Below are 23,492 nucleotides of genomic sequence, written 5' to 3' on the forward strand. Positions count from 1 at the left end.
TACTCCCCACTTGCACACCCCGACCTATAGGTTGACAGGTAGTGAATAGGAGAAAAACAGACCTTTCTGTTCAAACAGAATGAAGAATGGGATTTGGGGCTTTAAAACCCTGTATCTCTAATTTTGGGGCTGCTTAATTTGGGGTCTGCGTACCCCTAGCAGACTCAGCTGGCTGAATAAAGTGTGTGATTCCTATGACTCACTGATTCCTGGTGGTCCATGTGTCTATTGGGGGCTGGCAGCTACAACATTTGGAGGCCCCAGCGAGATCTCAGGGAGTGACCCTGGGATCTAAGACCGGATCAGCCTCCGAAGCGGTTGCTGTCCCTGTTACGGATTCAAAGAGGTAGCCAACCTGAGATGTTCCAGGGCCCTTAAATGCTGTGACAGGTCAGTACAATTGTCAAGGATGCAAACTTTAGGACACGCTCTTTGTTCCTGGTCCCAACGGGAATCTGGAATCTCTGAGGCCTCGGTGTCTGGATAAAAGGTACCTTCTTGTTTCTGTTGATCGGTCAGTGGGGTCCACGGAGAGACTGGACGCAGTCATATCTCCCGGACCGTGGCCAGGCCGCGGGACACCGCCTCCTGTGCCCTGTTGTCGAGTTCTGTTTATTGTCTCTGGTCTTGTCTAGGTTGTAGGTGGCGGACTTCTCTGGGTCCACCTACACACCGGAAATTGTTCTTGTTTGAGTGTTTGTTTTTGTCGTAGTGTTTGTTTTATGTTTTCTGCGCAAAGCAATGGGGGGAAGCCTGAGTTCACAGAAGACACCCTTGGGTTGTCTCCTGCGACATTTCAAAGAAGGGTTTGTAGAAGGAGCTGACTATGGCATAAAGTTTTCTCCAGGCAGACTAAGAACATTGTGTGAAGTTGAGTGGCCATCTTTTGGTGTAAACTGGCCTCCAGAGGGTTCCTTTGACAAGGGTTTGGTGAGGAATGTTTGGAAGATTGTCACGGGAGACCCGGGACACCCTGATTAGTTTCTCTACATTGATCAATGGTTAAATCTTGTTCAGAACCCCCCTCCTTGGCTCCGCTGGTGTGCCCTCTCTCTAGGGGTGTGAGTTTTAGTTGTGGGTACCCCTAAACATGCAGCAACTGAAACTCCAAAACAGCCCAGTCCCTCAGTCCTCCAATCTCCACTGGAGGACAATGACCTTCCCCCGCCCTATAATCCAGGACAACAGAGGCCCAATAGCACCGCCTCACCTCCCCAGACACGAGCAGGTAACCCTTATGGGCCTCCTGCTCCCACTCCGGGCAAGGCACCGGCAGATACCACTACCCCGGCCATTCTTCCCTTGCGAGAAGCACTACCCCAGGGGCATCCTAATGACAGGCCCTTTATGGTTTACATTCCTTTCTCGACTAGTGACCTGTACAACTGGAAGGCACAGAATATGCCTTTCTCTGAGAAACCCCAAGCATTGATGGGACTCTTAGAGAGTGTCTTTCAGACTCACCGCCCCACCTGGGATGATTGCCAACAGCTTTTAGTTACCCTCTTCACTGCAGAAGAACATGGGCGCATACGGGCGGAAGCACAAAAGATAGCTGTGGAAGGGAGGAGGGTTGAGGAAACATGGGAACAGATTGAGGAGGAATTTCCCTCCACCTGCCCAGACTGGGGACACAATTCTCAGGCAAGGAGAATGGCATTAGATCGGTACCACCAGATTCTAATTGGGGGAATTAGGATAGCTGCTCGTCAGCCAACTAACCTTTCTAAGGTAACTGAAGTTATACAGGGACCTCAGGAATCCCCCGGAGCATTTCTTGAACAGCTACAGGAGGCGTACCGGGTATACACCCGCATTGATCCTGAGGCCCCTGAAAACCAGCAGGCAATTAATGTAGCCTTTGCTACTCAGGCAGCCCCTGACATCCGGTGTAAATTGCAGAAATTAGAGGGTTTTGCAGGGATGAACCTGTCTCAACTTGTTGAAATAGCCCAGAAGGTGTTTAACAACAGGGAGGCACCAGATGACCCCAAACGTATGGCTAAAATAATGGTAGCAGCCATGCAGGAGGAGAGATCAGGGAAGACTAGGGCAAGACAAGGGAGATCAGAAAGAGGCCCACGTAAGGGTTACACACCCCTAGGGAAAAATCAATGTGCCTACTGCAAAAAGGAGGGCCATTGGAAGAATGAATGTCCTGAGAGAAATGGGAAAGACCAGGAAAACCGCAAGACTAAAGTCCTCGTCACTGAGGAAGAGAACTGACGGGGCCGGGGCTCCTACACACTAAGCCCCCAAGACACCAGGGTTGCCTTAAAAATGGGGGGCAAAACTGTTAACTTCCTGGTGGACACGGGGCTATCCACTCAGTGTTACTTGACCCAGGGGGACCAATCTCCAAACAAAAGACTGCCGTCCAAGGTGCCACAGGTAAAATACGAGAATACCCATGGACCACTGAAAGTACTGTAGATCTGGGGCGAGGAATATTGACCCATTCTTTCCTCGTAATTCCAGATTGTCCAGCTCCACTTCTTCGTAGAGACCTACTCCAAAAGCTACGGGCTACTATTACATTCAGAGACAGTACACCTCAGATGTCCATGTCTGCCCCATCAACTATCTTAATTACCTGTCCTCTATCCAAAGAGTACCTCCTCTACGAGAAGGAAGAAAATATAGACCCGTCCATGGAGACATTACTAGGCAGACTCCTGGTAGAATATCTAGGGGTATGGGCTGAAAACAATGCCCCAGGGTTGGCTAAGCACCAAGTCCCAGTAGTAGTGAGTTTAACTGCTACTGTGACCCCTGTCCAGGTTAAGCAATACACGATTGCCCAAGATGCCAAAACTGGTATAAGGAAACATATCCAGCGGCTGCAGGAAACGGGGATTCTCATGCCATGCCAATCGCCGTGGAACACTCCCTTGCTCCCAGTCCAGAAGCCTGGTACCCAGGATTACCAGCCAGTACAAAACAAGAGAAGTGAACAAGAGGGCTGAAACCATCTACCAGACTGTACCCAACCCGTACGCTCTCTTAAGCTTGTTACCTTCTGAGAGAACTGTTTATATCGTACTAGATTTAAAAGATGCTTTCTTCAGCATTCCCTTAGCCCCTAGCAGCCAGCCTATCTTTGCCTTTGAGTGGACAGACCCTTGGGCCAACTAACCTGGACGCGTTTACCACAAGGATTCAAAAATTCTCCTACCCTATTTGATGAGGCCCTAAGTGCGGAACTTTGACCTTTCTGTCAGCGTGATCTTGACCGTACGTTACTCCAGTATGTTGATGATTTATTATTTGCCGCGTCCTCTTTCTACCCTACTGCGTGACAAGATCCGGAGATGGGGACAGAGGCTTCAAGGAATGCATCGTCAAGAACGAGAACGTGGCATATGTTTAGGGATAATTGGTTTCTTAGAAATGATCCTATAAATAGGGGGAATTTGGGTAGCACAAATTCTAGTAAGTGTAGACGCTGTACAAATAGATTTCCTCAAAATTGGCTCTGAGGAAAACATAGTAAATTCCCTGCGTATGGAATCAGCTCTAGTCACCCTGACGTGTCCAGAATGCGTAAACTCTTTATTTGAACAATTATTAAGAGAAATTCCTTTTGATGCGCCTCTTAAAGATATTATGAATAAATTATAACAAGCTGAATTGCTAGAACCAGTTTATACTCCTGTTCCCACGCAGTTAGTAGAAAAATTAGTAAAGGATAAGAAATTTACTCATAAGCCTGTGCCTACTATAGAAGGGCCTCCTTTTGTGGTCTAGTGGATAAATAGAAAACTCTGGTATCTACCTAGGGGGGCTAATACAATGAAAAGATTACCTGATCTTCCTTTGCCTTATACAGGAGCTTATAATAAAGATAGTATACATATAGTGAATAAAGATGGAATTCACGTGCCTTATAGTAGTTTAAGTTTCATAGAAAGGCTGGCTAGGTCAGGATCTCCTTGGTGCTTAAAAAACAAAGGAACAGAAACTTAGCTTATGAAAGCAGCTTTGTAAAACTGATTTTTATAAATATTTTCCTCATTACTGCACCAAGGAAACTTTTGAACAGCTATGAGAAAGGTTCGGCTTGAACTTTAGATATAGCATAAATCAAATAGCATTTAAAAGATTTCTTTAGGCAGAAAGAAGAACAATGTCTGCCCACAAGCCAATGCTTGCTGTTATGAATACATTTATCTATCACCCTTACTTAAATCAAACTGTATCTTACGTAATAGATATAAGAATTAAAAGTTTAGATTGTTCCATCAGGTAGTTCTGTTCTAATGATTGAGAGAAGAATGTACTAGTTAATCATGAACATTAATAATAATATACTCTATAAGATTTTCTGCTTTGCCTAACCACAGAAATTTAACTCCCTGCTACCTTAACTACAAAGTATAATCGAATGCCAAAATAAAAAGTATAAAAGTTGTACTCAAATCACAATAAAACGGAACAGTGTCACATCGCCTCTGAGTTGTGTAGTCGACTGTCTCCCGCGCCGACGCCTTGCCCACCTTCGGGGCCCCCTGGATCCTGTCGTGGCTGGACCGTGGCAATTATTAGCAGCTGAAACCGAGGAAATCTGTCTCGCGGCAACTAGGGACCTGCTTGGCACCCTAGAGGCATACGGGTACTGGGTCTCGGCTAAGAAGGCCCAGCTATGCACCCAGTCTGTGGACTACCTCAGGTATACACTCAAAGGAGGAAAACGGACTCTATCCCGGCAGAAGATTGAAGCCATTCTTCAGATTCTGGTACCCACCACCAAGAGACAGGTAAGAGAATTCCTCGGGGCGGGGCAGGCTATTGCAGACTTTGGATTCCTGGGTTCGCAGAAATTGCAAAGCCCCTGTACTCAGCAACAGGAGGAAATCAGCCCCTCAATTGGACAGAGACAGAACAGAAGGCCTTTGACTTTCTCAAGCAGGCACTCCTATCAGCCCTACCCCTTGCTCTTCCAGACATCACCAAGGGATTTCATCTTTTTGTAAGTAAGACCAAGGGAATCGCCAAAGGGGTCCTAACCCAAACGCTAGGCCCGTGGCGCCGACCAGTGGCCTATCTATCAAAGAGACTAGACACGGTGGCCTCTGGATGGCCACCCTGCCTACAAGCCATAGCAGCGATGGCTCTCCTCGTCAAAGAAGCTGACAAACTCACCCGCGGGCAAAGTCTAAACATTACTGCTCCTCATGCAGTAGAAGCCCTTCTCCGCAGTAGCCCAGAATGATGGATGACTAATTCCAGAATCATCCAATACCAGGCTCTCCTCCTCGACCAGCCAAGGATCAGTTTCTCCAAAGTCACTGTCCTCAACTCAGCCAGCCTGTTGCCAGACCCAGACCCCCAGACCCCCATTCATAATTGCATAGATTTCACTGATGCTGTGTGTCCCTCACGGCCAGACCTCAAGGACTCCTCTCTGCCTGAGGCCGATGAAGTTCTGTTCACGGAAGGGAGCAGCTTCATGCAACAGGAGGTACGTGGGGGCAGCGGTTGTTACTCTAACTGGCACTATCTGGTCACAGGCTCTTCTCCATGGGACTTCTGCTCAAAAGGCCAAACTCATTGTCCTCACTGAGGCACTAAAGTGGGGAAAGGACAAGTCAGTCACAATATACACTGACAGCTGATACGCCTTTGCCACTGCACATGTACATGGAGCCATCTATAAGGAAAGAGGGCTTCTGACTTCAGCTGGGAAGGACATCAAGAACAAGGGGGAGATCTTAGCCTTACCTGAAGCCATATGGATGCCTAAGGCTCTGGCTATTGTTCATTGTAAAGGGCATCAAAAACGGTATAGTCCCGAGGCTGAGGGAAACCGACGAGCTGATGCAGAGGCAATAACAGTGGCCACAAGGCCAGTGGGGCCCCCACCACATCTATTGACTGTTGTTCCTTACCCAGAACTGCCTCCATCTCCGACCTATACAGCAGAAAAGGACATATATTTTCAGGACAAAGGAGCCACTAAGAACCAACAGAGGTGGTGGACGACCCCAGATGGAAAAATCGGGCTCTCACAGGCCCTGGGAAGGACTCTCCTCCACCAATTACACCAGACTACACACCTAGGGCGTACTAAGATGCTCCAAGCTTTAGACCCCTACTTTCACTTGTTAGAAGAGAGAAGAACTGCAGAGGAGATTGCCTCACGATGCCCAGCTTGTGCCCAAGTTAATCCAAAGAAAGAGAAAATAGAAGAATCTAGGCATAGGGAAAGAGGAACTTATCCGGGGGACCACTGGGAGGTCGATTTCACTGAAGTAACCCCGACTGTGGGGGGGCTACAAATATTTACTTGTTTTTATAGACACCTTTTCAGGATGGGTAGAGGCCTTCCCCACCAGGAAAGAAACTGCCTTAGTAGTTACTAAGAAACTACTACAAGAAATCCTCCCTCAATTGGGTCTCCCTGGAACTTCAGGGTCGGATGACGGGCCAGCCTTCGTAGCAAAGGTGTCACAGCAATTGGCTAGCTACCTAAATTTGCAATAGAAACTCCACTGTGCCTACCGGCCTCAAAGTTCGGGCCAAGTAGAGTGAATGAATCGGACCCTAAAAGAGACATTAGTCAAGTTAGGATTAGAAACTGGTAGGACCTGGGTAGAACTTCTCCCCTTTGCTCTTCTCCAAGCCAGGTGTACTCCATCTATTAATGGATTTACCTCATTTGAGATTTTCTTTGGAAAACCCCCTCCTTTAGTACCTAGAATAAAAGATGAGAAAAAGGCAGAGTTACGTAATCTTGTCTTACTTAAGTCTTTACAGGCCCTTCAAAGTGTACTGGAGGAGATTTGGTCCCGGGTTTGTGCTACCCATTCAGCTCCGGAGGACGGACTTCCCCATCAGTTTCAGCCTGGGGACTCTGTATATCCAGAATTTCACTTCCAAGAGACTAGAACCCAAGTGGAAAGGACCCTTCACTGTCTACCGGACGATGCCCACTGCAGTTAAAGTAGACGGCATCCCATCATGCATCCATCACTCCCACGTGAAGGCAGCACAAGAATGGACAGCTGAGGAAGATGGGCCCTTAAGACTAAGACTCAAGTGTACGGCCCTTAAGACTAAGACTCAAGTGTATATAGGTCTAATCCTTTGTTTCTTCCTTTTTTCCTCTTTGGCCCAGGCATACAGAAACATACACCAGCCTAGAGTGTGAGAACTTATAGTAACCGAAACCGGTCAGATTGTTGCCCAGAACATCACCAGCCACAGTACTCCAGAGATCCAAGTGGACCTATGCCAGAGATACCCTCACCACTGCAACGGCCCGACACCAACTTGGATTGGGATCTTTCATAGGTAGAGCTTTCGTAGGGGGTGGAGCATACTTAGGCTACAAAGGGAGACCTGGCTGTGGCATATTATCGGCAGAGAAAAGCCTCTTAGGAATAGGGCTCTATATTTTCCTCAAAGAATATCTGGCAGCATGAGGAATAGGGGACTCAACTGTGAAGGAAAAGGCCAATTTTCTTGTGCTAACTGGGGTTGTGAAACTATCTCTACTATAGATAATTATAAAAAACAGAATGATAATCATATTGGGTTAATAAGAGGACCAAGCCCTTCTACATGCTCTCTTGGGTCCTGCAATCCCCTCATAATCACCATCAAAACCAGTAGCCTTGGGGGACAACACTATTGGCTCACGGGACAGACCTGGGGTATCAGATTGTATAAAACTGGATATGATTCAGGATTATATTTTACTATACAGGTTAAGGACCCTCCCAGAAAAGCTCACCCTATAGAGCCCAACAAACCACTTCTAATTCCAGGACTACCCCAAAGTCTTACAGGAGTTTCCCGGGCAACCCCGACTCCGGCTCTAGCCTCTTCAGGTAGTAGCCTAACAGCTATTAAACCCCAGACATTTGACCAGCCACAACCAGAACCCGAAGAAGAATTCAAAACTATGTTAACAACAATACACAAGGTCTTAAATAAGACCTCCCCAGACACAGGGCAGGATTGTTGGTTGTGCCTAAACCCAAAATCCCCTTATTATGTTGGGGTAGGAACTCCCCTAAACCTGACTGAGCTCAGCAGCACACATGATTGTGACTGGGAAACTCCTCGACTCACTTTGGGAGACATACAAGGAAAAGGAACTTGCCTGATTTCAAAGAATTATTCCAAGCTGTTGGCACAGTCACCTTACTATGATAACTGTAATCGTACTATCGAAGTACCTACCTCAGGAAATAAATACTATAAGGCTCCAAATAATACCTGGCTAGCATGTGATAACGGGCTCACTCACTGTGCTGCATCTGTTCTTTTCAACACAGGTGAAGCTAATATTTGTATCCTAGTCTTTGTACTCCCCCAAGTGTCCCTTTACAATGGGCCGGAAGGCAGGCTCCATTTCTTCTACCAGGACAGGTTACAGAAACGGGCCGTACCAGTCTTAGTACCCTTTTTTGTGGGTCTCGGAATAGCGGGCTCAGCTGCTGTAGGTACTACTGCTCTCATCAAGGGAGAAAATGAATTACGTGAAATTGGAATACAGATAGATAAGGATATCAAGACCTTAAAAGGCACCATTGGCAGGCTAGAACTTCAAGTCGATTCACTAGCAGAAGTAGTCCTCCAAAATAGAAAAGGTTTAAATTTATTATTCTTAGAACAAGGTGGGTTATGCATGGCTCTAGGTGAAACCTATTGCTTCTATGCCAATAACTCTGGAGTAATTAGAGAAAGCTTACGACTAGTACAGAGAAATTTGGATGCCAGGGAAAAACAGAGACTAGAATCAAATAACTGGTTTCATAGGATGTTCAATTGGTCACCATGGCTAACAACTCTTCTAGCTGCTATAGCTGGACCTTTAATCATCCTCCTCCTTTTGTTAACTTTTGGCCCGTGTTTCCTTAATTTCTTGTTTGCATATATAAGGAAAAGAATTAATTCTATTAGACTTTTAATATTACAGACTAGAGGCTATGAGCAAATTCCGCATGAAGAATCAAAGATTTGATTTTTGCTAAGGCCAGTGGGGAATGTGGTGGCTGAAAAATGACTACTTGAGATTTATTACTTGTAGGAAATTACTGCTTGACTATCGCCATGGGAACAAAAGGCTTTTGATCATAGGGACATAACATTCTGATAACAAGCTTTCTGCTTCTGTACTCCCCGCTTGCACACCCCGACCTATAGATTGACAGGTAGTGAATAGGAGAAAAATAGACCTTTCTATTCCAACAGAATGAAGAATGGGATTTTGGGCTTAAAACTCTGTACCTCTACATTTCGGAGCTGCTTAATTTGGGGTCTGCGTACCCCTGGCAGACCCGGCTGGCTGAATAAAGAGTGTGATTCCTATGACTCACTGATTCCTGGTGGTCCGTGTGTCTATTGGGGGCTGGCGGCTACAACATTATCACAGTCAACACTTCCCTGTCAGTCGACTGGGTGCTTATGAAGAACTGCTTTCTGCACCTAATATTTAACTCGATGTAACAGTCCTAACCCAGCAACTTTATTACCCTCGTTACAGGATGAAGACACTCACAATTGTGTTTCGCTTACTGACTACCTTCTTGTTCTTTCGAATGGTTTACAGGAAACTGATATTTCATTCCTTTAATATAGTTTTTTCTCTGATTCAAGCTGGTTTTATGCAGAAAATGGCATTGTGACTCACTTGTTTACCCATTCTTATCCTTCTCTCTCTGTATGCCTGCTCCTTTAATCATTAAGCCTTTGGACATAAGATTAATGGAGCCTCAGGTCTATAATCATGAAGACAGTAAGTTTAGGTTACACTAAGGATAACATCTTAGCCTTAGATGTGTTTCAGCTCCAAACCCTTCAAGGTAGAACAAACCCCTGGCATGGGACCAGATGGGATGGCGCCATGGCTGGCTGATTCCAGAACAGAACACAATGATCAATTACCCCAGCCCCCTCCAATCATCTAATCAGTAGTATGCACAATTACAACTCCCTTAATTTCCACGACTACTGATTTTTCCCTATATAATATGTACTCCTGAAATGCTCCCAGAGAGCCAGGTTGTTGAGAGCAATAGCTCACATGGGTCCCTGGGACTTGCAACTCTAAAACAAACCTTTCTTTGCTGCAAAACCTGCATGTATCTCTTCTTTGACTCAGATGTGTGCAAGCAAACAGACCCCTTTTGCTCCAGTAACAAGATCTGCCCAGCAAGCCAAATTAATTGCTCTAACTCAGGCTTGTCAATTGGTCCAAAATCAAGTAACCAATATTTACACTGATCATCACTATGCCTTCAGAGTAGCCCACAACTCTGGAATGTTATGGAAGAAGTGAGGCTTCTTAACTTCCTCAGGGCAGCCTGGAAAACAAGTGGCAGAATTATTAGATGCCATACAAAATTCCAGGACATCCTAAAGCTGCCACCAAGGAAGCAAAAGGAAATAATTTAGTGAACACTGCAGCTAAACAGGCAGCACTGAGCAACCAAATTATCCAGACCTGAGAATTCTTCTTGTTTCTTATTAAATCAATAAAAGACTATCTTTTACAGTTCCAACACAGAGTTACAGAAGAGGATATGACAATAAAAAGGGGGAATCTTCAACCCGCACAAAATCCATATGGTTTGGATCCTATTAGAAACCAATCTTACCTATAAGAGCTCAACTGTCTGTACTTCAGCAAGTACATGAGCTAACACACTAGAGTCCTGAAAAGATGATTTCATGAAGTAATATTACTAGAAATCTTCTCTCACTATAGCTCATAAAGTATATATATAGCACATGTTCTATCTGTCCAATATAATCCAGGAAAACCATTCCATGGGTCCCAAAGACATTTCCCACTTCCTTTACGTCCATCTGAGGTATGGCAATTGGATTTTAAATATATATATTAGTTATGATTTGTATGTTTTCTCACTGGGTTGAGGCTTTCCCTTGTAGGAGAGCCACAGCCTTAATGGTAGGTAAATTGTTATTGGAAAAAATAATCCCCATTAAGGAATTCCCTCTGAGTTATATAGAGGGAATGGCTGATTCCAGAACAGCCATTGGTTCTGTTCTGGAATCAGAACAGAACCAAGAGATTAAGAATACTGGGCAAATAATGCAACCCATCTGCAACATCTAGCCTATTCTACAGCATTTTCATTGTGCTTACCGGCCCCAGTCCTCCAGATTGGTGGAACATACCAATGGTACAATCAAAATTAACTAGCTAAAATTTCAGGAACTTTTAATCTCCCCTAGCCGAAAGCTATCCCTATGGTGCTCCTCAACCTGAGATCTACTCCTTTGGGTAAACATAGCCTTTCTCCTTAGAAATAGTCACTGGTCGCCCTATGGATGTGGATGAAAGGGCACGTGAGCTAACCTTACTAAAAGGAAACATTCTACATAATAACATCAAGGGTGTATTAAGCAGCTTAATGGGATTGATAAATTAGTAACTGATTCATTTTAAGTGTACTTCCAGGACACAAAGATTTCAAAGACCCTGGCTTACAATCAAGATTTGGGCTATTGGAAAAGGCATCAAATAAAAGACTCTTTTCCAATGTCATTGGAAGGGACCTTATCAGGTGTTACTAACTATTCCATATGCAGTCAAATTTAAAAGGAGTTAACTCATGAATTCACATTTCTCATTTTTAAAAGGTGCCTAACTGTGAGTGAACATCTACACCTGCCTCTGACACTTGCCTCTGCCTTCAGTGCATATCAAAGGAACTCTTCAAGGATGAGAAGCTGCCGACATCAAAGGCAGATAGCTATACCAAGACATCAAAAAGGCCTGTATGCCCACGAACTGATGTTGAACACTGGGACATTTGTTTAATCATTTTTTGTTGGCTAATAATAAAAAATTTATTATTTGAACTTCTCTCAAACCTTGCCTTATATCATCTAATTATTAATAATCAATAAAGATACATATAATGAATCATATATTGTTATTATCCTTCTTATGGTTTCCTAATGAAAACAATATCCATCTCCCCAAACCTCCTCCTTTATTGGATATGAAAATTTTAACTTGGGTACCTGCTAATCTCTCCCATCTACTAGACAATGATATTTTGATTATCCAGTAAGATAATGAAGTTAATGTTTTGTTAGCCATGCAATGGTCTTCTCCTACTATTAATATAGTACTTTGGTACATTTTTCTCTAGGTATATCTATTACAAAGGATCCATCTTGGGCAAATGCCTTCGAGAACATCTCCCTGATAATTCTCCTGGTAGAATTATATACGAATCCAATTTAGATAAGCATTGCATAGCTATAGAAATGGATGATAAAAAAATATCTGGATATGAGGGAAAAGACTTGAAGCAGCCTGCCCAATCTGGCATAGTATATCTATCTTGTCTTTCGATTGATCAGCCATGAAATGGGTTCCCATTTCAGAAATATTTTAGATGCTTGTGGAAAGCCCTATAGAATATTTGAACTCTACCTCATTTTGGGGTTACCTCTACTCATTTAACTATAGCATGGGAAACTTAACATTTTGGGGGCCATCCAGTATACCCAAATTGCTCCCAGGCCATAGCCACCCAATGGCAACAACATGCCTTGTGTATCTAACACTGACCCTCTGTAAGAAATAAGAGGGGACTACTTGGAGGATTAAGAGCTAGCCTTGATATTCTGGGACAAGCTGAATTTACAGTTAATGAAGAATGTCATTTGTTAGAAAAAGATTCTTTACTAAAATAGTTCATATGAAAGAAATGTTCTTTCAAGAAAGAAAAGAAAGGAAAGCAGCACGGAAAGACAATGAGGCTTTAGTTTAACGGATAAAATGGACACAACAGACTATAAAAGCTCGTGCACAAACCCAACAATGGGAACATACCTATGCCCTAACTCAACAGGGCCTATTATCTATGCTACTGCAAAAGGAATCTGAAGTAGTTATGAAAAAAATGACCTACTATAATGGGTTTAGAAACTCAGGCTGGACACTTATGGGACTCTTATGGTCCTCCTAGACTTTGGGAAATTTTAGATGGAAAATGTGATCTATGATATTGTATCAAAAGCCCAGGCATTTCGGTTAAATCATAAACTAAGATTTTTCAGAGCTCGTATAGAGACCATCCTTAATAACATTAGAATACTTCCAATGGGAAGCAGATGGAGCATATTAAAACGTAAAAGCAAATGGGAACCCATCTCATTATCCGATTGAAAAAATCAGAAAGGTAAATGGTTATGTCCCCAATTTATATGGAATTCTGAATTCACCCAATTCTGGCCTATTGTCTCTACCCTAAACAAATAATAATATATGATATATAGGAAAGGGATGTTTTTGTTGGAAAAGATTAGAAATTTCTTCTATTATACTAAGTGACTTCTACTGTAATGACATCAAGCTTTATTAAATGCTATGAGAATATGGTGTAATGCTGAAATTAAAGGCAAAATAACTTTGAGGTTAATGAAACCTATGATACTATTGATACTGAAAATATGTATTGGGAAACTGAATTTAATCCTCCTCATAGAGTCATTTCTAAGAAAACTAATTGGCCAGAAAAAAAATTAGATCTACTGCATCATTCACCTGGCCACATTTATCATAAGATACAAAAGACAGTAAACAAGGGAGGAAAACATTATTATCTAAATGAAAAATTATGATGATACATGTAAAAGTTTCTTTGGATAGCTGGATATTTGTTTCCCTCAGACTTGTTCTTATCTAGTATTATATATTTTCTGTTCCTAATCAGGAACAGAAAATATATAATACTAGATAGTGTTATTGGTTTACGTTATACTAGATGCAAAAACGAAACTAAAGACAAACATCAAAAAACTCAGATCATGATAGCTCAAAGAAAAAATGATACAGAATATTTTTAATGAAGACATATAGGATCAGACTGCCTCCCATTCACTTGCCTTTCCTTTTGAAAATTTGGCCTTGACTACCATCCAAGGTTAGTCTTACTCTATCCCCAATAGTCTACCATTCAGCAAGACAAACATTGACTCTAAGACAATCTAGGAATGAGGCTTCCTATCACTGTAGGACCACATTACCCAACCAAAAGGCTGGTCATCGATGCATCCTTCAGGTTGATTTATGATCAAAATGGGAATTGTGGATGAAAAAAGGGGCCACATATTAAACCTGACAAGCTCAGAGGAGGCCTGCATGTTGGGATTTACAAACCCAAAGACCAAAGTAACCACACAGGAAAACAGTATGGAGAGTCCTAAAAAAAATTAAAAATAGAACTACTTTATGACCCAAAACACAAATTTGAAAAGTTATATGCATCCCTGTGTTCACTGCAGCACTATGCACAATAGCCAAGCTACAGAAGCAACCTAAGTCAGTAGACTTTAGATTGTGTGTGTGTGTGTGATGGACTATTACTTGGTCATAAAAAAGAATGAAATCTTGCCATTTGCAACAACATGGATATTATACATAGACATAGATATTATATAGAGACAACATGGACATTTTATATAGACAACATAGAGAGTATTATGCTAAGTGAAATGAGTCAGACAGAGAAAGAGAATTACCATATGATATCATTTATATGGAATCTAAAAAGTAATACAACTGAATGAACAAAATAGAAACAGATTCATAGATACAGAGAACAAACTAATGGTTGCCAGATAGGAAGGGGGCTGGAGGGCTGGGAAAAAAGGTAAAAGGAGTAAGAAGTACAATTGGTAGTTATAAAATAATCACAGAAACTTAAAGTATAGCAAAGGGAATATAGTTATAGAATAATATTATAATAACTACATATGGTGCTAGGTAGGTACTAGACTTACTGGGGAGATTACTTTGTAAATTATACAGATGTCTAAACACTATGCTATATACCTGAAACCAATATAAAATAATATCAAATGCCAACTTCAATTGAAAATAAATAAATAAATTTTAAATTTAAAAAAAATAATTACACGGGGTAGTCTGAACATAAAAATTCCTAACTCAAATTGGGTTGTGGTAGGTAGTCACATCTCAGACCTGTAGCTTCCTTGACAAATTTTTAACTTTGAAATTCTCTATTGTCTTTCTGCACCTAAGATAACATGCTTTTGGAATGTAAGAGTATTCTTTTCCAGACCCTTTCTAAGGCACAACAGCCCCAGTACTAGCACATGAGACCACACTGCTATCTTGTTGCTGACACACCATCTTTATGTACTATAAATGTTAACTATCTTGTACCCACCAATGTAAGAAGTGTGTGTCTCCCCATTTTGCTTTTTATCCAATCTAAGATTTCCCCACTTTGCTTTCTCCTGCCTCCCTAATCTACCACCAATGAATTTCATGTAACCCTCCTGACATCTTCTCCATTGATTCTAATGTATATAACAAGCTGTAAAACTGCCATTGTCAGGAGCAGTATCTTAATCCATTGAAATTTTGCTTCCCCAAAATTGTCATCTTACAAAGCTTTTTCTTGGGCTGGACATTCTTTCACCAATATTATAAATTAAAATCCATTAGATTAGCCAAATTATTATAAATTATTAGGAATATGGGCAGGGATGTGGAGAAATCAATACCCTTCTACACTCAAGAGGATTGCAGAATGATACATCCAATCTAGAAAATAATGTGGTAATACCTAGTCAAACAAAGTATTATTATATCTGGTGATAAAGCACTCCCAAGAAATTCTCATTTCCCATTAGAAAATTGCTCATGAAGAAATCCACTGCAGTACTGATTATAGTAGCTGGGAAGCTGGACAAGTAAAATGTATATATACACACTATGGAATGCTATGTTTCAGTTAGAAGCAATAAACTAGAAATACACATTGCAACATGAACCAATTTAGTGCTGAGAGAAAAAAAACTGAGTAGGATATATAGCATTTCTATAAATAAAAACCAACGATTTAAATTTTACAGACACCCCACAAATTCGAGCAAACAAATTAAATATATTAGAGCAGTTTTATCCTCTTAGAAGTATAAAAGTGAGGACTAAAGAGAATAAATAAAGAAAATAAGAGGAGACTATCTTATCTAAAACACATCGATGATGATATTGACTACTAACTGAAAATTACGATTAACTCCATTTCATGCACACAGATACAAAAACTTTTTGTAAAACATCAAAATAAATTAATTAGAAAGACTAAATCAGTGTTGTGTTATACTAGCCAAATAGGAAGACAATGTCAATAAGTATAGTTACTAAAGTAATATACCAAATGTAGGTAATGGTACTCTCAAAGTCAACAGTTGGAGATGATAAAATAAGGCCACCACTAAATGACAATTTTGAAGCACTAAGGGAAAAGAGAGGAAACCAGTAAGAGTGTGACTCACAGTAATTTTTTTAAAGGCAAATCTATGAGTATCTGAATGTGTGAAAAAAAGATTTAAGATCTTGATGGAGGTAAAAAAAAGAATAAAAATGCTAGAGAAAGGGAGAAAACACATAAAAGCAGGACCGAAAACACAAAAAAGCAGGACCCCAGACCCAAACTATCAGTAATTTATAGTACATTCTTTCCTAAAAAGTCAAGCAAAGAAGAATACACTGATATGGGAAGGGGCCTTAAAGTGCGGATGGCATTTAGATATCCATTGGACCAATATCAATTCTATCCAAATAGTTCCAAAAGTTCAGAATGTTACAGAAATGTCATATTAACAGCACTTCAAAGTTGCCAGTCTCTGACAGTATAACTGCAGTTCAGTAGTACTGCCTATTATGCTCTTGGTTCCATACTCACCTAGACAGCTCTGACGTGAGATTTTACGATGCAACATACATGGGTTTTCTACTTGCTCCAAGTTGAAAATGACTTCTGGTTTGGGAACTTGACACCCTATTGTAGAAAATGATAGAAGACTTGGTTTGAGGTAATACAATGAAACACTGTTCACCATTTACTTTTCAGAAAAGTTCATGGTGAACAGTGGTATATTCATAATACTCCAAAGAGTTTATTAAAAACATAGGGCAAAATATGAAGAAAACTATTACACACTTCAGATGTGTGGCAGCATTAGAAGTCCCACATAAATCAGAAACCCCAGATTTCAGAAATTCTACTGAGAAAGAAACTACACACAATTAAGTACAGCCTTACACCCAGCAGAGCTGTGCTTACCCACTGAGATCAAGTTGAAATAGTTTTCCAGCATTACATCCCTGTAGAGGCTTTTCTGAGCAAAGTCCAGTTGTTGCCACTCCTCCCTGCTGAAGTCTATAGTTACATCTTTGAATGACACTGATTCCTGTAAAAATACATTCATATTCAGCATTGAAGGATGGAAACAAGATATTTAGAAACTTACTTTTAATAATGATACAATATAGAAGGTTCCCACTAAACACCTACATCTTACATTAATATTTTGAAGGAAAAGGAAGTCTCGTTTAAAATATTATGCCAATAAGTCGAAAACATAGCGAAGTGAGAGACGTTCCCAGATCTTTCTCCTTGAAACAACAATAAGCTGAACATCTAAAACTCAACAAAAAACACACAAACTGCACATCAGCATGTCTGAGCATGGGATCCATGCATAAGAGCTACCACAGGTCAGAACACCGGGTGTCGGGCAGTGGACTGAAAGAAAAAACGCAGCAGCCTCTCACAGCCGCTGGAGCTCCCTGAAGGAAGAGGAGGAGGGGAGAAGGTGCAATGAGTTCCCTGAACAGACCCGTCTGGGAGGGCTATGAGCTCCACGCGGCCGGCAGCAGTGCCCAGGGACCAGGGCAGAAAACAGAGAACTGGAAATGGCAGAGAAACAACAGTTGATTATTACCAGCCTCAGTTGCAGAATGCCAGGTTAAGCTGCAACCCTTACTATGAGCAGGGCATTATAAGCTTGAAATAAGAAGAGATTTGCTATAGCAAGATAGTAATGAACATTCAGCACACATAGGGACAAATTGAGACAATGACTGAAAAGGGGAGGATTCAAAGATCCAAATTCGTAAAGGGGAATGGAGATAAGGCACACGGAAAAGAAAAGGGACAACTGTATATATACAACTAACCTTTTCATATCTGTAATGGTAACCACACGCCAAAGATTCAGAGCTTAAGTATATAAGAAGGACCAGAGAGAAAACCCACAAGAGCCAACCAAAATAAAGACTACAGAAACACAAAAACAAGGAAGCAATGGAAACACCAAACAACCAGAAAGCAAAAGATAAAGTGTCTATAAGAAGACCTCATATTTCGATAATCACCCTAAATGTAAATAGACTGAACTCACCAATAAAAAGACACACAGTTGCAGACTGGATGAAAAAACAAAACCCAACCATATGCTGCCTCCAGGAGACACATCTCAGTTCCAAAGACAAATACAGACTCAAAGTGAAAGGGTAGAAAATGATATTTCAAGCAAATGGCATTCAGAGAAAAGTGGGACTGGCAGTACTAATATTGGACGAAATAGACTTCAAAATCAAAAAGTTAAAGAAAGATACAGAGGGATACTTCATAATGATGAAGGGAATCGTGCACCAAGAAGATATAACACTTATTACTACCTATGGATAGAAACAGACCAAAACACTATCATAGTAGGGGACATAATACCCCACTGTCAGATATAGACAGATCATCCAAACAGAAAATCAATATGGAAATAACATCCTTAAATGATACATTAGCCCAACTGGACATAATTGACATTTATAGAGCCTTCCATCCCAAAACAGTTGCTTATACATTCTTCTCTAGTGCACATGGAACATTCTCAAGGATTGACCACATACTGGAACACAGAGATAGCCTCAACAAATACAAGATCATTGAAATCATACCAACCATATTCTCTGATCAGAATGCTTTGAAACTAGAGATCAACTGTAAAAAGAAAGTGGAAAGAACCACAAATAAATGGAGATTAAACAACATACTACCAAAGAATAACTGGGTCAGAGAAGAAATAAAAAGGGAGATCAAGAGATACGAATGATAATGATAGTACAACATATCAAAACTTTTTGGATATGGCAAAAGCGGTCATAAGAGAAAAGTTCACATCATTACAGGCCTACCTCCAAAAACAAGAACGAGCCCAAATAAACAACCTAACATTTCATCTTAAAAAACTAGAAAAGGAGGAACAAATGAAGCCTAAAGTCAGCAGAAGGAAAGAAATCATCAAAATTAGAGCAGAAATAAATGAAATTGAAAACAAACAAAAAAAAATAGAAAAAAATAAATGCAACAAAGAGCTGGTTTTTTGAGAAGGTTAAAAAACTGACAACCCCCTTGCTAGACTCAATAAAGAGAAATGACACAAATACAACAAAATCAGGGATGAAAGAGGGGAAATTACGACAGACACTGCAGAAATACAAAGGATCATACAAGAATACTATGAAAAAGTATATAACACCAAATTCAATAACCTAGAAGAAATGGACAAGTTCTTAGAAAAATACAACCTCCCTTCTGAATCAAGAAGAACTGGAAAATCCAAATAGACCAATCAGCAGTATAGAAATTGAAACAATCATCAAAAACCCACCAAAAAGTAAAAGTCCAAGACCAGATGGCTTCACCGGTGAATTCTACCAAATATTCAAAGAAGTTTTAATATCTATTCTCCTCAAACTCTTCCAAAAAATCGAAGAGGAGGCAACACTTCCCAACTCATTTTATGAAGTCAATATTACCTTGATACCAAAACTTGGTAAAGATGACACAAAAAAGAAAACTACAGACCAATATCTCTCATGAACACAGATGCAAAAATCCTAAATAAGATACTAGTGAACTGAATACAGCAACATATTAAAAAGATTATACACCATGATCAAGTGGGCTTCTTCCCAGAGGCACAGGGATGGTTCAGTATACGTAAATCAATTAATGTGATACATATACCACATAAACAAATTAAAAAATTAGAATCATATGATCATATCAATAGATACAGATAAAGCCTTCGACAAGATACAGCACTCATTTATGAACTAAACATTTAAAAAAATCGGTACAGAAGTAAAGTACCTTAACATAATAAAGGCCTAATATGACACGCCTTTAGCCAACATTATACTTAATGTTGAAAAACTAAAAACCTTCCCTCTAAGATCAGGAACAAAGCAAGGCTGTCCACTATCACCACCGTTATTCAATATAACATTGGAGGTCCTAACAAGTGCAATCAGGCAAGAGAAAGATATAAAAGACCTCCAAATAGGAAACAAAGAAGTCAAACTGTCACTATTTGCAGATGACGTGATTCTCTATATAGAAAACCCTAAAGACTCCACAAGAACACTAGTAGAAACAATAAACAAACACAGTAAAGTTTCTGGATACAAAATCAACGTTCAAAAATCCATAGCATTCCTATACTCTAATAATGAAGTGTCAGAAAAAGAAGTGGAAAAAATAATTCCTTTTGCAATTGCAACAAAAAGAATCAAATACCTAGGAATAAATCTAACGAAACATGTGAAGGACCTATATAATGAAAACTATAAGACCCTATTAAAAGAAATAGAAGATACAAAGAAAAGGAAAGATATTCCATGTTCTTGGATTGGAAGAATCAACATCGTTAAAATGATCTTATTATTTAAAGCATTGTACAGATTTAATGCAATCCCCATCAAAATCCCATCAGCTTTCTTTAAAGAAATAGAACAAAAGCCATCAGACTTGTATGGAAGTACAAAATACCCCAAATTGCCAAAGCCTTCCTGAGAAAAAAGAACGAGGCTGGAGGCAACATTCTGCCCAACTTTAAATTATACTATAAAGCAACAGTAATCAAAACAGCATGGTATTGGCAGAAAAATAGACACACTGACCAGTGGAAGAGAATCGAGAGTCCAGAAATAAACCCATATTTATATGGGCAAATAATTTTCAACAAAAATATACAGTGGAGAAAGGAAAGCCTCTTCAATAAGCGCTACTGAGAAAACTGGAGAGCCACTATCCCTGTGGCTGTCTCTGTGTCCCAGAATGAAACTAGAGTGTTTTCTATCACCACACACCAAAATTAACTGAAAATGAATTAAGGACTTAAATATAAGACTTGAAACAATAAAATGCATAGAAGAAAACATAGGAACTAAACTCAAGGACCTTGGACTTAAAGAGGATTTGATGAATTTGATCTGAAAGGCAAGGGAAGTAAGAGCAAAAATAAATGAATGGGACTACATCAAACTAAAAAGCTTCTGCTCAGCAAAAGAAATCATCAACAAGGTAAAGAGACAAACATCTGAATGGGAAAAAATATTTGCAAGCAATGCCTCCGATAAGAGCCTAATATCCAAAATATACAAAGAACTCATACAACTCAATAACAACAAAAAATCAAACGATCCAATCAAAAAATGGGCAGAGGACCTGAACAGACACTTCTCCCTAGAGGACATACAAATGGCCAACAAATACATTAAAAGATGCTCAACATCGCCAGCTATTAGGGAAATGCCAATCAAAATCACAATGAGATACCGTCTCATACCTGTTAGAATAGCTATAATCAACAGGACAGGTAATAAGAAATGTTGGAGGGTATGTGGAGAAATAGGAACCCTCATACACTGCTGGTGGGACTGCAAATTGGCACAGCCACTATGGAAAACAGTATGGAGGTTCCTCAAAAAACTAAGAATTGATCTACCATATGATCTAGCAATCCCTCTACTGGTATTTATCCCTAAAGACTTGAAAACCCATATCTGAAAAGACATTTGCACACAGATGTTCATAGCAGCATTATTCACAGAGTCCAGGACATGGAAACAACTGAAGTGTCCTACAATAGATGATTGGCTAAAGAACCTGTGGTACATATATACAATGGAATATTACTCAGCCATAAGAAGAGATGAAATACTGCCATTTGTGACAATATGGATGGACCTAGAGATAATCATGCTAAGCGAAATAAGCCAGACAGAAAAAGTTGAAAATTACATGATATCACTTATATGTAGGATATAAAGCTAAAAGCAACAAGTGAACAGGACAAACAAACAGAGACTCATGGATATGGACTATAGACTAGTGGTTAGTAGAGGGTAGGACTAGGGGGAGCAGAGGAGGTAGATGGGGTTAATGGGGTCAAATGAGTGGTGACAGAAAGAAATCTAACTATGGGAGGTGAACACACAGTGTAAATATATATATATACATGCCTTAGTGTTAAAGTGTACAGATGAAACTTATTGGATTTCGTTAACCAATGTCACCATAAAAAAATAAAAAATAAAATATTATGCCATTTTTTCTGTGGTAATGATTATATTCTGGGGTTTCTTTTTTGTTTTGTTTTATCTATGTGTTAGCTATAAAAGAACAAGCTGTGAAAACTGGTCCTCAAGTCGTATACATATGATTCATGCATTCTTTTCTATGTAGACCTTAATTATCCCTTAAAAAAGAAAATATATTCTGCCAATCATTTTGCATTCCATCTTATCCACTGAATAAGTCAATTCTTCCTTTAAAAAAAGAGGATTAAAATAGGTTCTTTTTTCAAAAGAGTGTGGTACTGGCATAAGGATAGACATATAGATCAATGGAATGTAACTGAGAATTCAAAAATGACCCATATATCATAGTCAATTGTTATTCAACACGAGTGTTAAAACTATTTAAAAGGGAAAAAATAGTCTTTCCTCAAATGGTTCTGAGACAAGTGAATATCCACATAGAAAAAAATGAAGTTGAACCCCTACGCCTCATATTATACTAAAAAAAAAATTAACTCAAAATGAATTTATGCCTAAATGTTATTATCTTTAGCCAAAACTTAAGTTTTACCTAAAGGAGTAAATCTTTGTGACATTGGATTTGGCAATAATTTCTTAAACATGAAATCAAAAGCACAAGCGATTGAAGTGGAAAAAATGACAACATGGACATAACTAAAATTAAAAATTTTGTCCTTAAAAACTATCAAGAAAGTGAAAAGTCAATTATAAAGAGTGGCAGAAAAAAATTTCAAATTATATTTATGATAAGGGATTTGTATCTTGAATAAATAAAGAAATCCTACAACTCAATAAAAAGATAAATAATCCAATTAAAATTGGTCAAAGAATATGAATATACATTTCACCAAAGAAGATATACAAATAGGCAAGTTCTGATCAAGATGACAGAGTAGGTAAATGCTGTGCTCACCTCCTCCCATGACCATATTAAAATTACAACTAAATTATGGAACAATATAGCTGGAGAACCATCTAAAGACTAGCTGAACAAAACACCTATAACTAACAATATAAAGAAAAGTAACAGTGAGATAGGTAGGAGGGGTGAAGATGCAAGACTGTTGGGCTAGTCCCACACCCATGTGTGGCATTTGAGAACCAGGAGGGTTATCTTGGCTGCAGAGGTCCCACCTGAGGAGCAAGGGGTCCCAATCTCATATCAGTCTCCCTATCCCAGGACTCCTGGGCTGGGAAGAGGACTCCACACAACATCGGGATGTAAAAATCAGCAGAGATTTTGTCCAGGTGAGATGAAGGGCTGCAGAAAACCCAAGTGTCCTTTCAAAAGCCC

At 40.1% G+C, this 23,492-nt stretch overlaps 1 protein-coding gene across 5 annotated transcripts in view; it reads right to left on the reverse strand.

Annotated features, from left to right (window-relative positions):
• Positions 1-23,492, reverse strand: part of ZNF484 (zinc finger protein 484) — a 74,178-nt gene that overhangs the window by 19,379 nt on the left and 31,307 nt on the right. The window contains exons 1-3 of one of the 5 annotated variants that reach the window (XM_039880351.1): positions 17,094-17,135; positions 16,713-16,808; positions 6,654-6,694 (exon numbers count right to left, since the gene is read on the reverse strand). Coding sequence is in view for 2 of the 5 variants with exons in the window: in XM_039880349.1 (XP_039736283.1) it covers positions 16,713-16,808; positions 17,094-17,238 (241 nt within the window). In the remaining 3 variants the exon portion in view is untranslated. Of the gene's footprint in view, positions 1-6,653; positions 6,695-10,228; positions 10,314-16,712; positions 16,815-17,093; positions 17,239-23,492 lie in introns of those variants that run through there. The other 4 variants (XM_039880350.1, XM_039880349.1, XM_039880353.1 and 1 more) reach the window with 4 other exon arrangements.

The sequence above is a fragment of the Pteropus medius genome, unplaced genomic scaffold, assembly GCF_902729225.1.
Source record: "Pteropus medius unplaced genomic scaffold, Ma_sr-lr_union100, whole genome shotgun sequence".
Classification (NCBI taxonomy): Eukaryota; Metazoa; Chordata; class Mammalia; order Chiroptera; family Pteropodidae; genus Pteropus; species Pteropus medius.